General features: G+C 38.7%; 2 gene segments (V, D, J or C); one reads left to right on the forward strand and one right to left on the reverse strand.

Moving 5' to 3' along the window:
- The window catches only part of LOC115825275 (Ig kappa chain V-III region MOPC 321-like), a 31,080-nt gene that overhangs the window by 2,624 nt on the left and 9,769 nt on the right, over nucleotides 1-18,687 (reverse strand). The window contains 1 exon segment of the V gene segment in view: nucleotides 4,930-4,936. Within this exon segment, the coding sequence occupies nucleotides 4,930-4,936 (7 nt within the window).
- Nucleotides 441-17,145, forward strand: LOC115825273 (Ig kappa chain V-III region MOPC 63-like). The segment is given in 5 exon segments: nucleotides 441-489; nucleotides 740-1,051; nucleotides 2,459-2,475; nucleotides 15,628-15,661; nucleotides 16,826-17,145. Coding segments are annotated over 5 exon segments (732 nt in total).

Genomic DNA, 18,687 nt, shown 5'->3' on the forward strand with positions numbered 1-18,687 from the left:
CGAGGTCGTTACAGGACAATGTCCATTTTTTTTTTCTTTTTTTCTGAGCAAACATATAAGTTCAGAGTTTCCAGAGTTTTTCCTTGTTTTATTAAAGACACAAAGACACATTGCTGATGTCTCTCAACAAGGACATATCACTAGTACAGTAGGACAGACGGACATATTGTATGCAAAGTGTATGTCAGTAAGCTGTAATTATTATTAAAATAAGAAAATATACATGATGTCATATTTAATACAGGATGGTGAAAGACAGTCATATTGTAATTAAAGACTATGTCTTTATCTACAAGCAATAAGGAAGATGATTTCCATAGAGAGAGAAGACTTTGCATTGACAGCACATGCTTCAGTGCTCTGGGAGTGTTTATAGTCCTGTGAGTTTAACACTTGATGACTGAGAGCTGCCTGCCCCACAAACTTAACCCACAGACACCATGACTTTCATCACCATCTTCATCTGGACACTGACTCTTTGTTTTCATGGTAAGATTTTACACTAACTTTTTAATACATAACATGTGTTGTACACAATATCATGAAATTTGGCTAAAAAAGAAGAGAGAGAGAAAGAAAGAAAGAAAGAAAGAAAGAAAGAAAGAAAGAAAGAAAGAAAAGAAAAGAAAAGGTCTTACAGATCTGAGAGACAAGCATTAATTTACTGCATGTTTTGTGTTTTATAAAACATATAATGTAACTTAAAAAGCTTTTTTTATCCCTCTTTTTTTCATCTCAGAGTCCAGAGGACAGGTGACTGTGACTCAGACTCCTGGAGTGAAATCTGCTCCTCCAGGAGACACAGTCACTATTAACTGCAAAACCAGTCCTGCAGTGAAGCGCTGGAGTAGTGGAAATGAAGAGCTGCACTGGTACCAACAGAAACCTGGACAGGCTCCTAAACTCCTCATTAAATTTGCTAACCAGTTACTGTCAGGAATTCCAAATCGTTTCAGTGGCAGTGGATCTGGGACTGACTTCACTCTGACCATCAGAGGAGTCCAGACTGAAGATGCAGGAGATTATTACTGTCAGAGTGCACATTACATCAGTTACAACTGGGTGTTCACACAGTGATATAGAGCCGTACAAAAACCTCCCTCAGTCAGACTGCACAGAGAGTGCACTGCTGCAGCTGGGACCTACTGCAGGTGCTGAGGTGGAGGATGCGATACAGCACAATGACACACTCTGTGGAGGAGAGGAATCACACACTACACTAAATCTACACTCACTATAATCAGTCCATAATTATAAATAAAAATCATGAAACCCTGAAACACAAAGACATGTTTTAGGATCTAACCTTCAGGTGACAACGCTTTTCACTGGATTACACCACAGCCACACAACCATACTCAACATATCGATTTCATATCAAACCTATTAGTTATGTGCACACAGGACCAGCGGTACATATACGTGAGTCTCATCATAATCATTGTGAACAAGAGTGATATATCAGTCAGATAGTTGCTGACTGGTTGGGAGGGACTCTGTTGATTACGTGCATTACAGAGTCGACTTAGTTCAGAGTAAACAGTTATTAGTCCTCCCTACCCTCAGCAGCCACTGGCTTTGGCCCCACTGACACAGTCACCGGCTCCTTCAAACGTGAATATGTTAACTAGCTAGTCAGGAGAAAATGCTCTGAGCCAAAGTGATGGTAATGGCTGCAGATTGCCCTCGACTCTCTTTGCAGGCTGGATACATAACCAGTGAGCTATCGCTCGCTAACTAGCTTGATGTGTATGTGACATATGCAACTGGTCACTGTTTTTGTGCAGGCCAGCTAGTCAGCTAGGTAATAGTGAAGTTTGGAACATAAAGTAGTGTGTGCATGTGTGTATCTGTGCAAGGTGTGTGTGTGTGTGTGTGTGTTTGTGGGTGGCGGGGTGGTGGTGGAAGGGGGGGGGGGGGGGGGGGGGGATTCTTTTTGAAAGAGCCACTGTCCTTCCGAAAGTCTGTGCACCTTACTAGGTCTCCTCTTGTCCCAGGCTTCATAATAATGTGAACACAGTGTAATGTTCCCAGACCACTGTTAGTCAAGGCCGCTGGAAATCCACTGTCAGTCTAAATTTAACCAGGGGCTAAACTCACTGCAGTGTGAACAGACCTCAGACCACATATAAGCATATGTAACACTTTGGGATCAATGTTTTTTACTACCTCAAAAGTGGCTGACAGGCCTCAGACTCCATAGGGTTAATGTCTGACTAGAATCATCATGCAGACACTCTTATAGATAGCATGGAATCACTTGTCAGTGGTATTAGACTGACAAAAACATTGCGTAGTTAATCTAAAAAATCTAAAGCTAACATGCTAACACTGCTCAGGGCTTATATTACATATCAATGTCCTTAAGTCAGTTTGTTCAACTAAGTACATAAACACTCACATCGTTTGAATCCTTACATCCTCAGATTTTCATTCTTCGCTGTCTCACATGTCACAGTGACAGATGCAGTTTTGATGATCCAGTGAATGTCATTCTCTGTTTAAAGGGAAAACTAAGCTGTAGAACTATGGAGATTAAAGCCATTTGACTCTCATTGTCCAGAAGCACAGTCATACACCAGAAATAATTAAACTGATACAAGTGTTGGAAGAAACAGTCTGACTCCATCTTGTGAATGATTTATTCATGTAGTGTTGTAAAACTCAGTCAAATACTCAATTTTACATTCAGCCAGTCTCAACCTTAACTACGCATTAATAACCAATGTGAGGCTGATATATATGATGTGAGTTTAGAGAGAGTGCAAAAGAGTTTCTGTGCAGATGTAAACACTGTAAATGAAGTCAGACACTCAGAGGTGAACCTAATGAAAACCATCTAAGGGAGTTTTTACACACAGTATAAACCTTTTATAAAGGACTGATTCAGTCCCACTGTAAGAGAGCTCAGAGCTGAAACACTGATAAAGAATTTCTCTTTGTGTTCATATAGTTCTTCAGCTTGAAAGCGGAGTCAAATATCTAACTGGTCCTTTTCATCTCTAAACAGAATTCACTCCACTTTCTATTCACACTCTCATTTCACATTGGAAAATCATTAAATAATGGGTCATCAGTTTTGATATGTTTAGACTGTCTACGAACACATCACATCAGTGTTTTTTAAATGGGTGAAATACATAAAAATGTCAAGGCTGACAGGCCTCAGACTCCAGAGGGTTAAAATGGCAAAGAATGAAAGCCTAATGTTTACTTGAATGCAGAAGCAGAAATGTTTCCTCATCTGTTTTAAACACGCACACATATGGACAGTTATATCCCTGTATGATGTAATACAAGTTCAGACTCATCTCCTCCAGAACTGAAACCACTTCACCCCGACAATGACCCAGTCTAGATTATTTTAACCAGTAAGACTGTGTAACTGGGAGTGTTGGGAGCCCAGGGGGTGAGAGTCAGATTTGCATAGACAGGACTGAGTGGTTTTCTTCCTCCCAGAATAGATCAGCACTCTCACCAGATGTTCATTCTTCAGAAAAACAAACTCACTCAAGCAGCACAGCTCTACTGAGACCTGATCCGTTTCCAGAATCACATACAAATACATTTAACTCTGTGTAGTGTAATTATTAACTCTGACAGAGTGCAGTCAGCCTCTTCTTTTTACAGTGATTCAGCGTAATGGACAAACAAGAGACAGGACAGCAGTCATGAAGTAGTCTTCCTGCATCAAGCTTTATTAGGAGAACAGCAAGAGGGAGCGTCAGCACTAAATAAAGGATTTACCATTTAAAATCTGATAGGTTTTAAGAGAAATGAATCATCATGTATAACAACACTGAGACAGTCTATTGGGTTTCTTCACAATCAGTTAATCTACACTGTATTAAATCAGATTAGCTTTAGGTTACTCTCAGCAGGACTAAAACACTAGATTCATGTGGAGGCCAACTAAGACCAGGGACTGGACTGTTTCTCTCTCCCTGAGGTGGCGCAGTGTCGTTGGAGATGAAACGAGGAGTCTTCAGCCTTCACAGTGACTCTTGCGGAAGGAGGCGGATTGTATCTGGTCGTCATGGGTGACCATGCAGACGTAGACCTCTCCCTCTTCCCAGCGAGATTTTTCCAGGGTCAAGGTGCTGCTACGGCTGTAACGGCCTCCTTTTTCTTCCTCTGTGCTGGTCAGAACGCCCTGTGTCACCTTTGAGCCATCCACCGTCCAGCTCACCAGCGCCCCTTGTGGGGAGTATCCACTGAGCAGGCAGGCCAGAGTGACAGAGCCCTCAGAGAGCTGCTGAAGAGAGGGAGGGAGCAGAGACAGACTGGGCTTCACTGTAGGTCCAGCTGGAGAGAGAAAGAAGTGAAGAGAAAAGGTAGCATTCACTGAGAACAGATCATAAAACTTTAAGTATTGTTTATTAGTCAAAACATTCTCTGATGTTATCATATTATTTCATAGAAAACGAGCACATGCAAAACATATAGGTGCCTGAAAAACAGCGAATACTTTTTTGGCTTTCTCAGTAATTTTACAGACACATCGGGGTCAAAACAAATTCCAATATTCATCGCAAACTGAATCTGAAGTTAACTGTTAATCACACATTTTTGCATTTCAGTTACAGGACCTCTGAAGTTTCCAAACTCTTGTTTGAAATTCAGGATCTGAAACCGTAACAGTCACTTTCTGTTCGCACATTTTACAACTTCAAGACATTTTATTTAAATACTTCACCATTAATGATCCCAAATGTATATTTTCTACTAAAAATGTGCCATATGATTAGCTAGTACGGTAAATGTCATGAGAATATATGTATGCAGTTTTATTACACTTTCTCGCTTTGTTAAATATTTGATATTTAACATATATAATACTTTAGATATAGGCTCCCGACACAGTATTCATGTCTAGTTATCTGAAAATGTAGTCACAACTGCCTCTCAATTCCTTAATCATTCTGACATGTATAAACTGAACCAGAGTGATAACAATTTCACAATTTACAGTGTGAAATACAAAATTACCTTCCTCTGATGTTAGTCTCTGCAAAATGCAATGCTTTCTCAAATGTTTTGATCTAACACCTGTTCTTTAGTTTTTTGTTTCTGTTCCTCATGAAACAATTTTTTAGTGGAAATGCAGTTCTCTGAATTGAAGCATATAATTTGTCTGTTGCATTGATAACAAAATATTTTTTACAAATTCTCTAGCTGTCTCTCCTGTGAATATTCATCATATTAAATAAAAAAACAAGCACATTTTGTAGAGGGAAAGAAGAGAAAAACACTTACTTTTCAGGATGAGTTTGGTGCCTCCACCAAAAGTGTACCACAGTGTTTGAGTGTAATGAAACAGTCGTACAAAAACCTCTGTCACACTGGAGTGGACAAAGCCATGCAGCAGAGACACTGTTAGAGAGTTTGAAAACTCCCTCATAACCCAGAACTGACTTCAGTTTCAGCTTGGACAACATAGACTCACTTCAGTGTCCTTTAATGATTTACTGATACACTCCATATGAATGTGTCTGTGTGAAACAGACCAGCTGCACTTTACTGACTGAGAACTGTTATTATTTTATTATAGACTCTGTTCTCTATGCAGTGTGGAATATGGTTCAAAACATATTTTTTCGTCATAGAAAATTAAATATGTCAGGAAATATTTGTTGAATATGAATGTATATTCATTATCCCACACTGAAAAATGAAAGATTCTCCACATATCTGGGCATTGTGTGTCCTGTCACGTCTGACCTCAGTGAATCTCTGATGTGATCATTTGACCTGTCACCTCAGACCTTAGTAAATCCGTGATGTGATCATTTGATCTGTGACCTCATAATGGTGATAATGATGGATATGGAATGACCTCATCTCCTCTTTCCTCCTCCACAGTCCTGTCTCTCTCTACCTGTCTCTCTCTACCCGTCTCTCTACCTGTTTCTCTCTTTGTCTTGATTCATCTGTCACTCAAAGGCTCAGAGAAGATATTTCTGAAAAGATACAAAAATCTATCAGAACACATTTCAAAGCAGAGCTGAAAAAAAGTTCTGAGTAGAGATTATTAAATGTACTTTATAGTGATGAGAGACGCCTGACAAAAATTCTGTTCACATTCATTTTTTACTCAAGTTCATCATACATAGATTACCGTATTGACATTACCCAGGAATATCATTTCCATAGAGAGAGGAGACTTTGCATTGACATCACATGCTTCAGTGCTCTGAGAGTGTTTATAGCCCTGTGAGTTTAACACTTGATGATTGAGAGCTGCCTCCTCCACTATCTTAACACACATACATCATGACTTTCATCACCATCTTCATCTGGACACTGACTTTCTGTTTTCATGGTAAGATGTTATATCATATGTTTTATTTTAAACAACATTTAATGTAATTAAATATTTTATAATTTTACAATATCTTATATTATTATCATTACTAGTAGTAGTAGCAGTAGTAGCAGCAGTAGTAGTGTTTTTATTATGTAATAAATTATTTATTGCATTATAGTATTTATCATGTTTAATTTTCCCTCCATCTCAGAGTCCAGAGGACAGGTGACTGTGACTCAGACTCCTGAAGTGAAATCTGCTCTTCCAGGAGATACAGTCACTATCAACTGTAAGACCAGTCCTGCAGTGCGTCGCTGGAGTAATGGAGAAGAAGCTCTGTTCTGGTACCAACGGAAACCTGGACAGGCTCCTAAACTCCTCATTAGATTTGTTAAGAAGTTACAGTCAGGAATTCCAAATCGTTTCAGTGGCAGTGGATCTGGGACTCGCTTCTTTCTGACCATAACAGGAGTCAAGACTGATGATGCAGGAGATTATTACTGCCAGAGTCAACACTATACAAGTGACTGGGTGCTCACACAGTGATATAGAGCTGTACAAAAACCTCCCTCAGTCAGACTGCACAGAGACTGCACTGCTGCAGCTGGGACCTACTGCAGGTACTGAGGGGGAGGATGTGATACAGCACAATGACACACTCTGTGGAGGAGAGGAATTACACACTACACCGCTCTCTCCTCTTTACCTACAGCTATTCACTCACTACAGTCATTATATAATTATAAATGCACATGATATTTTAGAACCTGATCTTCACATACTATTCACTGGATTACACGACAGCCTCACGGCCTTTCTCATTCCGTAATTATAAATGCAGATTATAAAACACTGAAACATACAGACATGTTTTTATTTTTTAACCTCATCTTCGCATGACATTCTTCTCACTGCATTACACCACAGACACACAGCAATACACAATACATCAGATTCATATTAACTACAAAGCAGTCGTATTTACAGTAAATGTTCTGTATTAAACTCCGGTGTATCAGACAGGCTGAACAGCAACACTGAAAGAACTGTGTTCTTGTCTCTGAGTATCTGAGTATGAGACATTCATCTTACAGCTAATGTAACGCGGCATAAAGCAAAACACAAGTGTCTTTGCTAGTTTCAGGCCGACATTTTCCCTTCCAGCTCCCAGGTTGTATAAATAGCAAAAGAACTTGTGTCCATCTGGGCGGTTAGTCTTAAAATGAGGTGTATTCATGCGCATTGCTGGTACGTTGCAATTCTGAATGCAACTGAAAGCTTCCAACAAAAACCTGGTCAAAGGTAATGCTGCAGTTGTTTCACTGAAAAATAGAGTATATGATTGGACAGAGGATTGGGAGGGAGCGAATCAGCAAATCAGTCTTTCCCTTCCAGGTGCTAAGTCTGCCGTTGGGATAGCAATCCGTCAAGGTGCCAGTGCAGGTGGTTTTGAAAGGGAATGGCAGCTGACACTCTGACTGGTTTACTGCATGTTACACCCAAAGCACACAGAGGATTAATTAAGAGGCTAAGTACAACCCCTTTGTGCCTTGCGCCTTACCGTGCACTCAAATTATTCGCCATTAAACTAGCAAAAGTGGTTCTGGATACTCCCTAAATGCATTTACACCATACACTTAGATTGTTAGAATAGAGCCCTAAGAGTCTTTCAGTTGGACAGCACTGTAGGAAAAATGATTGGTCAGTGAGATTCCCCTCTCTCAATCATGTCTCCTTTTGACTTGTATGTTGTGAGTGAGTGAGTGCTGATGAGTTTGGTGCTGAGTCAGTTCTCTGTGTGGCAGTAGATTCACTATCTGATGGTTTCTATGGATGATCATCCCAGTGATAAGAGCTGTCAAAAGGAGCAGGAGAGAGACAGCAGGACTCTGGGCTCAGTCTCTCCTCATGTCCCCCCTACATCCAGTCCAGCTCAAACAAACCCTCAGTCAGAGTACTGGAGAACTCCCTGTATTCTCCTTAATAACGTTAATGTTATTAAGGAGAATAATGTTATTACAGCATCTACTCCATCTCAGTGTCTCACAGGAGCTTAATGAAATATTAGGTTATTCTGATGAGTCATTAAACATGAGTGAGTGAGTTTATATTTGTATGATGAGGTTTAATAAGAGGTTGAGGGAGAGCTGGTCTGCTGAGGAGATGAAAATAGAGAGAAATGATAAAATCCTTCTGCTGATTACACAGCTCTTCTCTGTCTTTTTCTACTCTCTGGAATTTTCCTTCTTAAATTCCCTCTCAGTTTCACAACACACAGCACCAAGCTTTTTTAAAAACTGGACTAATAACACTGGACTAATAACACTGAATGTGTAGTCTTCTGTGGTGTGTGTGTGTGTGTGTGTGTGTGTGTGTGTGTGTGTGTGTGTGTGTGTGTGTGTGCGTGCATACGTGTGCCCGTGCGTGCGTGTGCGTGTGTGTGTGTGTGTGTGCATGTGTGTGTTTTACCATACACGTTGTCTTTATAGGTTATGCGTAGTCTTTTCAGGGTGTACATTGTCTTTCTCAAGTGTGTAAAACTGGGAGTATTCACATGAAAAGGGTCAAGCTGTATTCGAATCCAGTCTAAAAGACACATATGAGAAATAAGAAGAGAGGGTGTCAGTGTGTGTCTGCAGAACTTTGGACCAAAACCAGCCAATAGGGGGCCCAGTAATCTGGAGGGGTGGAAACACTGATGTGTCACTTAAAACTGTGATTAATAAAGATGATTTTTATAATGAAAAATGAATGTCTGCATAAAACAAATGTTAAGAACTGTATCAGACTGCATCTCATCACATTGAATCGACTCACACTGAATCATTCCGTATTAAAATGTATCGTCCCTGAATCGTATCATAGCCCACGTATCTAGATACATATCAGATAGTCTTATAAGGGAGAGATGCACACTCCTAACACACACACACACACACACACACACACACACACACACACACACGCACAGTGTATAACATGCACCATATACTGTACATATACGTATACAGCAGGGTTTCCGCTAGGATTATTTCTTGCTGGCCCAGTGTCTGGAAAGAATTTATTTTACCAGACAAATTTGAAACTTAGCAGTCACATTTCAAATTTCAATAACAGTCTGTGTTACAAATGCAAATATAATGTGGACTGTACCTGGGCTGATGAAAGAATGACAAAGATTTCAAATATATCGATTATATCGTTTTCAATATATCGTTTGCGCTCTGTCCTGTTTTAAGATGTCTCTGCAGGAGTGCTGATGGAGGACACCTAGAACTAAGATAGTGAGATAGTGACCCTGGGTGAGACACAGATGACCCCTGTACAGCTGCTAGAACATGGATATCTTCAGACTTTCTCTCTCTTATCATTAGCTTTGTGTAAAATAGTTTATCCTCACACAGACAGCCTGGCACTGAGGGATGACCAGCCTTGAAGACTAAAGATGTGTTGTCAGCAGAAGATGCCTGATTAATATTGGAATACATCCTACTCCTTGTGCATTTACAATAACACATGCCTGTTTCTCTTGAACTGTAGAGAGCTCTGTGCTTTATTGAATACTTTATTAAATTTGATAATAATTTCACCCTGCACTCCTGTCTATTATTATGAACACTGGCATCTCTGATCCACCTCCAGCTGCTACCCTACTCAGGAATACGCTTATTATTAACTTATTAACCAGAGATGATTGGTCAGCTGCCCCTACAGGAGATGTCTGATTGATGTTGTAATCTGTACTACTTCCTGTGTATGACATAAACTGTGACTAAACTGTGATATCTAAAAATATTTTAAGAACAGAAACTGATCTTATGAGAAGAACCAGCTTATGTAGTAACCTTGACTCAGTTCAAATGAATCATATTTAATGTTCTTTTTTTAATCTTTAAGAATAATGCAGAAATAGGAAGAAAAATATGCTAAAAGTTATTTGTAATACTTGTTGTCTGATAGTTGTCTCTCTGAAGGGGATTTAATGACTGACCTTAAATTAAGAAAGAAAGAAAGAAACGAAAAGGTATTTAAAATTCTAAAATCAATGTGTTTTAACTTACGAATATTCAGAGGTGTTTTTTAAATTAGAAATGTTAGGAAGATTTTAGTAAAACAATGAGATGTAAGATAAATATTATTTTCTTTTCTCACTGTGTACTTTGAAATTGTCATGAAATTAAGAAAGCTGACAAACTCTTCTTGAAAAATGCTATACATCTTGAACACTGTCTTAGCTTGGACGATATATGACACAATTAATCTGTCTGATTAATGTTGCAGGACTGACTTATCACTTCTTAAGTATCAGAATTATATTGTATATTCACTATTTTTGTACGAACTGTAGTTTGAAGTATTTGAAATTTTGCATTTGTATGTGTGTGTGTGTGTGTGTGTGTGTGTGTATGTGTGTGTGTGCGCCCCATGTATTGCTATTGTAGCTCTCTTCACAAACACAGGTCGGTTCTTCGAAACGGGCGTTTATTACTTGGTCACGTATGAGCTCTGATCCACACCTTAGTCACACAGTAAGAACTATATGTAAATGAACAGAGTACAAGCATATCAACAAATTATATCATACAGACAAACTAATGATGCCTAGTGGTGGCATACACAAACTTTCATTTGCATTCAACAAGTAAAACAAGCGCCTCATTGGCTGCTTGTTATGAAAAGAGATTCTTCAAGTCAGATATCTGATGACCAGTAATACATGGGTTCAGTGAGAAACCTAAATTCTGTCACTTCCGCTAAAGGCGACAACACATTCTCGCAAAACGTGCTGTTTTGTACTTTATTGCATTTTACTGCATCAAATGAATTTCCTATACATCAGATCACATCAGAATTATCTTTTAAACTTACATCGAATAGATTATGTATTCATTTACTTATTTATTAATTACATGAAATTATGGAACTAATTATGAATCAGTTAATAATTATGTACCATAAACGCAATATTTATGCAACAGCTATATTTTAAGGGACCGGCAAGTCCCCAGTCAGATAGCATGATCTGAAATAAGTGGCTGGTGGGGACCAAAAAGCTGGTCCCCAGTAGGAGAAGAACAGTTTTCTAAACTATATTGTTGTTAATGATAAAACAAAAAGTGTCAAAACACTTCCTCGGTTAAGGTTAAGTTTAGGGGTTTGGTAAGGGTTAGGGATAGGTCAGTATTCTTTAGTTGCAGAGTAATGGGAATCAATGGGGAGTCCCCACTAGGATATAAGTACAAACCTTTGTGCCTTTTTGTGTGTGTGTGTGTGTGTGTGTGTGTGTGTGTGTGTGATCCGTGTTGCTATCACTGATTTAATCAATATTCATTATTGTATCAATATTCCATCATTGTGATGGCTGTGTGTGGTGGCCGTACATATATCCCACTCCATCAGTTTAGTTTCCACCTCATTTATCTCTCATTTATCACATACTGTCATGTTATACTTCATTCTGGGTTTTAGCACCTCCTACCTGTCTTTTCTTAGTGCAGTGAGGAAGGCTGCCTTAAGTGAGGTCACTTTAAGAGATGGCCTCTTTCTCATTGGTGTAACTCATGCATGTGACTTGTGACATCACACTTTGTTCTGCCATTTTGTCTCCAGCATTTAGTGTAGATGTCATTTTACGGTTCTGCCAAATAATCTTTCTTTCTGTTCGTGTGAAGCCTTAGAGAAGCTTCAGTTGTATGTGGGTGCATATTTAGCGATCGCATACACTTTGTGATGCTGTGTAACATAAGCAGCTCACCACTGTGTTTGCCATACTGTTACACTAGCTCAGCCGTTAGCGCTGTTGTATTCAGCAGTTCAAATTATAGCCTAAGCTATACAGCATTAATCTGTAACATTTTCTTTACATTATTTGCATTTTACATTCTGTCTGTAGCAGATCTCTTAAATGTTTTATAATGTATGTCCCACCTCGAGACTAAATGCTTTATTTCTTGTTATTTCAGTTTCACAAAATCAGTGTTAGAGAAACCACATGATTGCCGAAGACATACAAGTAAAGATGAATGAACTTTACCTCTGCGCCTGGGTCTTCATTCAAGCCTCTCTATGCTGAGTGTTTACCTATCTGTCAATTCGTGCACAGTAGACACGCACACAAGGGGACAGAATACATACACATAAAATATGCAATATATAATAACACCAACTACCATTTGTCTTCCACAACCTTTCATTTACTTTCAGTTTATGAGTTAAGTGCACAATCTTAGTTGCTGAAGGATTCTGTAATTCACCTTTATCCATTGTTATCTGCCTGAGTCATCTTTCCAGGTTGGTCCTTCATGAAAAGGGGTACGTGTGGAAACACAGGCTATTTATTGAGTTCCAAGAGGCAAAGTGGAGGGAAATACCATCTTTAATTACCTGAGGGGACCACACACGATTATTGGTTAAATAGCCTTATGTAAATTTCAGTTGATACATTTATTTAACTATAACCTTATATATTTATATATTAGTCATGCTCTATTGTTTGTCACCCCCTCTGTCTGTTGTGTGGTGCTGGCCACCAAACTACATGTATGTGTGTGGGAGCTCCCTGTTCTTTTGTCCCTGTCATATGTTCTTGTCTCTTGCCCCTGCTGAGGGTCCCTGTCTGTTGTCCCTGTTAAGGGTCCCTGCCTGTTGTCCAGGTGTACCAGAGCATGAGTTATTTATTTTTCCTAAAAGGCTAAACTGGTTTCTGCTGGGTTTAGACTTCTATCACTGGAGGCCAGAGCAGACTTTGTTTAGTTGTAGGCCTATAGAATTATTTTGTTTTTTACTTTATTTTGTTTCACTTTCGGATTGCAAAGTTTCTTCTTTCTTTCACAATGAGCTCATGCTTCCTCCAATGAACCGCAAAATTCTGCACTGCCACTCCTGTCTCTGTGCCCTTCTCTTTGCCCGCCCTTTACAATCATAAACATTTATTAGTATAGAATGATTATTGTGAGTGTAGAGAGAGTATAGTGCATGATTCCCCTCCACAGAGTGTGTCATTGTACTGTATCACATCCTCCCCCTCAGCACCTGCAGTAGGTCCCAGCTGCAGCAGTGCAGTCTCTGTGCAGTCTGACTGAGGGAGGTTTTTGTACGGCTCTATATCACTGTGTGAACACCCAGTTACCACTGATCTTATGTGTACTCTGACAGTAATAATCTCCTGCATCTTCAGTCTGGACTCCTCTGATGGTCAGAGTGAAGTCAGTCCCAGATCCACTGCCACTGAAACGATTTGGAATTCCTGACTGTAACTGGTTAGCATATCTAATGAGGAGTTCAGGAGCCTGTCCAGGTTTCTGTTGATACCAGAATACACAATCATCACCATAGCTATCACGGTACACTGCAGGACTGGTTTTACAGTTAATAGTGACTGTGTCTCCTGGAGGAGCAGATTTCACTTCAGGAGTCTGAGACACAGTCACCTGTCCTCTGGACTCTGAGATGAAATAAAGGGGGAAAAAAAAAAAAATTAAGTTACATTATATGTTTTCAAAAAATATAAAATATATGATAAATTAATATGTGTGTCTCCGGCCTGTAAAACATTTTCTTTCTTTCTTTCTTTCTTTCTTTCTTTCTTTCTTTCTTTCTTTCTTTCTTTCTTTCTTTCTTTTTTTCTTTCTTTTTTTTTTTGTCTTTTAACAAAGTTTCATGATTTCGTCCCCAACACATGTTTTTGTTTAAAGAGTTAATGTAAAATCTTACCATGAAAACAGAGAGTCAGTGTCCAGATGAAGATGGTGATGAAAGTCATGGTGTCTGTGGGTTAAGTTAGTAGGGCAGGCAGCTCTCAGTCATCAAGTGTTAAACTCACAGGGCTATAAACACTCCCAGAGCACTGAAGCATGTGCTGCCAATGCAAAGTCTCCTCTCTGTATGGAAATGATCTTCCGTATTGCTCATAGATAAAGACATAGTCTTTAATTACAATATGACTGTCTTTCACCATCCTATATTAAATATGACATCATGTATATTTTTATATGTTAATAATAATTACAGTTCACTGACATACACGTTGCATACAATATGTCTGTCTGTTCTACTGTACTAGTGATATGTCCTCATTGAGAGACATCAGTAATGTGTCTTTGTGTCTTTAGTAAAACAAGGACAAACTTTGGAACTTTTGAACTTGTCTGTTTGTTCAGGAAAAAAAAAAAAAAAAAAGACATTGTCCTGTAACGACCTCGTCTCCTTCCCTGTCAACTGCGGCCAATCAGTGGTCAGTGTCGTCTGTTTACTGATAACTGGTCTGCTCACTCCACATCTCCCACACCTGTTTTCACTCTGCTGCACTCATTTACTCTTCTATATAATCTCTTCAGTTTCACCAACTCCCATGGCCAGTCTACACTGGCCATACGTGTATTCTGAGCGATGCCTTGTGATCCGGTGCTCTATCCGTTTATGTCTCTTTACTTTGTTACCCTAGTCTCCCGTTTGTTATTTGACTTCCCCAGTTCTGTGTCTTGTCCTGTCTGTTTGTTTTGTTTGATACTCGCCTGTTCAAGTTCATGGCTGTACCTTCAGAGTATTAATAAACCCTGAATCTCTGCACTTGCGTCCTGCCCATTGGTGACATTGTGACATGTCCTTACCCACCTTCCTAAATATTTGGTCAAGTTAATGCAGAAAATTAAATACAGTCAGGGTCTTACAAAAGAGGAAACTGCAAAACAAATCAAGACATACAATAAACACAATAAATATTACATGTCATTACACTTCCTGTAAATCAGTTATGATTCCCTGGTTACCAAGTAGTTGCTGTATAGCTCACATTCTTTGAAATCGTGATTAGGAACTGTCTGAAGTTCCCATATTCTCCAGTAGATGGTGATGTGTAATACTGAGGTCTTCAGGACTCCATCTGTTTCTGCATTAGATTGATTTTGAACAGCAAGTCAATTTGTCTGAGTAACTGAAGAGGACTTTTGGTGGAGGAACCAAACTGGATTTTAGCATTAAGCATCTACACGTCATCTTCATAAAACATCAGTATCAACTGTTTTGGAAAATGGTCTCTAATTAGTAACCAAGATCAGTGAGGAGGAAAATGTTTGTTTAATACTGGACAAGTTTAAGAGTAAAGTGCTAGCCAGTCTGATAAATCAGCATAGAATGACAGATAAACTTTTGTATTTTATGGAATATGAATTATTTCATAGACTGATTGATGGCTGTCAGTGAGTTGATGAATAGTAGAGTTAATAGTGTGAAACAATGTGCTGTAAAGCACAGAGAGATCAGAGTCATTAGAGCAGGAGGTTTTTGTACGGCCACTTAACCAGTTTGTATCACTGTGGTACACTTTTGGTGGAGGCACCAAACTGTCAGTTGGACGTAAGTACAAGTTTCTGCTCTTTGTGAAAATAAATGTCATTCACTAGTGTGTATTTTATAAATGGCAGTTAATACTAGTTTTATTTAAACTATTTTGTTTTAATTTGAATAAATTATATATTTGGAGTCTAATGACAGTGTGGGCTGGTAAAATGACATTCATTTCTCTGTCAGGGCGTTACTGAAGAACAATGTTTTCATTGATTTTTCCTGAAAATCTGTACATTATTAATGTAAATGAAAACATTTTAAAAATGGAAAATTGTGTGCATACAAGAACGGGCTTGTATTTCAGCCTTAATTTTATAAAAGTGACATTCAATATGTGTTTGAAATGTTTAAGAATAATGCTGACACATGACAAAATATATGCTGGAGATTACTAATTCACTGCATATGAGTTACAAAACTTCTGGGAACATTTAGTTCTTACCAGTAAATGTAATCTCAGAACTGATCACAAGAACCGCCTTAAATACTTGGCAAAAATAAAGGCAAAAAAGAGCAAATTAAATTGTTCAACTACTTTCAATGTGTTTGTTAACTCATCAGTCTCAGAATTTTTCAGATGTGTTATTAAAATTATAAAGAGTTAAGACATAATGTGAAATATATTAAGGACATACTACACTGAAATTTTAGTATGAAACTCAGACAACACTGAACTCTTGACTAATGTCATAGCTTATATGAATAGTTTCTTTTAAATGAATTTGTCTGTTTGAACTTTAATAGAACTGAATTCACATTTCATGTCTCTACATTCACTTTGTATTTACACTTTTTTTTTTAATTCACTTAAAAGTCTTGTTAACTATTTACATTCATAAGATATGAGGCGTTGCTGATGTTTATAATGATTTCAAACTCATAGATAAGTGAAGAATGTTTCAAATTGTGTGTTAATGTTTTTGAGAGTATGCATTTCAAAATAAACCTTTATTTATAGATTGGTACTAACTGTCTTTCAACGCTCTGCTGAACTTGGTTTTGTTCTGTGATGTAGAGATAAGGGAAGTGAAAGAGGCAGAGTCTGTGTACTTTTGAACCACACGTAAACTGTCTGTTTCAAGAACATAAAAATCACACACTCTGCTGACTGACTGACACATGTCACTTCTCTCCACTCCCAATCACAGCTCTCATTTCTGTTGTGTCTCCTAGGTAACACTCAGCCCACACTGACAGTCCTGCCCCCCTCCAGTGAGGAGCTGAAGCAGGGGAAGGCCACACTCATGTGTCTGGCCAACAAGGGCTTCCCCTCAGACTGGAAGCTGAGCTGGAAGGTGGATGGTAAGAGCTGGAGTTCAGGGGTGAGCTCCAGCCCTGAGGTTCTACAGAAGGATGGTCTGTACAGCTGGAGCAGCACCCTCACCCTCCAGGAGGAGCAGTGGACAAAGATGTCAGTGACCTGTGAGGCCACACAGGGCTCCCAGTCTCCTGTGACCCAGACACTGAGGAAAGACCAGTGTTCTGAGGAGTGAGAACACACACGCATGTACGCGCGTACACACACACACACACACACACACACACACACACAGTCCCTCATCGATCTTGTTTTTCCTATATGTGAGTCTCTCCAGCAGCTAAACTTACAATCAGAGAATCTTCCATGTGCATGTGACATGTGATATTCTTACATTTCATATCGAATCCATTCAAGTCCATTGCATGTTTGTGTTCTACTGCTTAAGTGTTATTTTCTTTTCTTTCTCATTCATGATTAAAATAAAAAGCTTTTATTGACTGCCACTCCTGTTTGTATGTATATCATGAATAAAATCTTTCATCAAAATCACACAGTAAATCATTCCAAACATCCATAAATGTTCAAGACAACATATGTCTCAACATCATCATGAGTAAATTTTTGTTTGGGCATATATCAGACTACCCATAAAAAGTAATTAGATTAAATGAGTTTGGTTAAGTTGGTTAATTAATGAACACAAATAGTTGTTCCAAAAGAGCAGTTTTCACAGTTCTGCAGAAGAGCGGTTTTTATTTTTCACCAAATGAAACAAACCAAAAGAACCCATGTGGCCATTTTACTTTGAGGTCAAATATTTAATTTAAGATTAATAAATTAATACACGTATAAATCATTATTTTTCTATTTTTATTAAAATCTTAATGTTGTATTGAAGTTTCTCTTTAAATGATAAGTGATGAAACTTACTTTAGTTTTCTGGATCATGCAAATCTGACTTTCAGCCTCACAGCACCCACTCACACAGCCCCAAACCCCCTGAGACTGGAGACACCTGTGTGTGTTTAAGATTTAAGAACTGAAAACCTCTGTGAACATTTAACTTCTCTTTTTGATCAAACAGTTTGTTCTTTGTTAAAAAGACAAAGTTTAACACATAAATAATACCAAGCACAACAGGAAAACTTTGTTTCAATTAATACAAAAGAGTGTTTCAGTGTGTTTAAGGTTTAAGAACTGAGAACAGTCTTTTGCTACTTAAAAGACTTACAAGACTAACAAGTTTTTTTCTTTTTTTTTTCTTGGTAAAACCAAACTGTTGAATTGACTCTATTCCTCTATATGACTTTGTAACTATGGAAATGAAAGTGAAGAGTTATGTGCTGTGTGTTAATGAATGGACATACAATAGGGCTAATATTTCACATGGGCTTGTGCAGAGCCCTGTTCTCCAGTCTCTGGTTTATTTTGTCTACATTCATGATTCTCCAGCCATGTTCCTTATTCTCTTTGCTGATGATGCTGATGTGCTGTTGTCACAGAGGTAATCTACTGAATTAATTAACGGGAAATTTATTAATATCAAACTGTTACATCTCTAACCATTTGTAATCATCATCATCATTTTCTCCCGCTTATCCTGGACCGGGTCGCGGTGGCAGCAGGCTGAGGAGGGTAGCCCAGACATCCCTTTTCCCGGCTACATCCACCAGCTCCTCCTGGGGGATCCCAAGGCTTTCCCAGGCCGGTCGAGATGTATATTTCTCCCAACGTGTCCTGGGTCTTCCCCGGGGTCTCCTCCCAGTTGGTCGCG

This window comes from Chanos chanos, chromosome 12 (genome assembly GCF_902362185.1).
Source record: "Chanos chanos chromosome 12, fChaCha1.1, whole genome shotgun sequence".
Taxonomy (NCBI): Eukaryota; Metazoa; Chordata; class Actinopteri; order Gonorynchiformes; family Chanidae; genus Chanos; species Chanos chanos.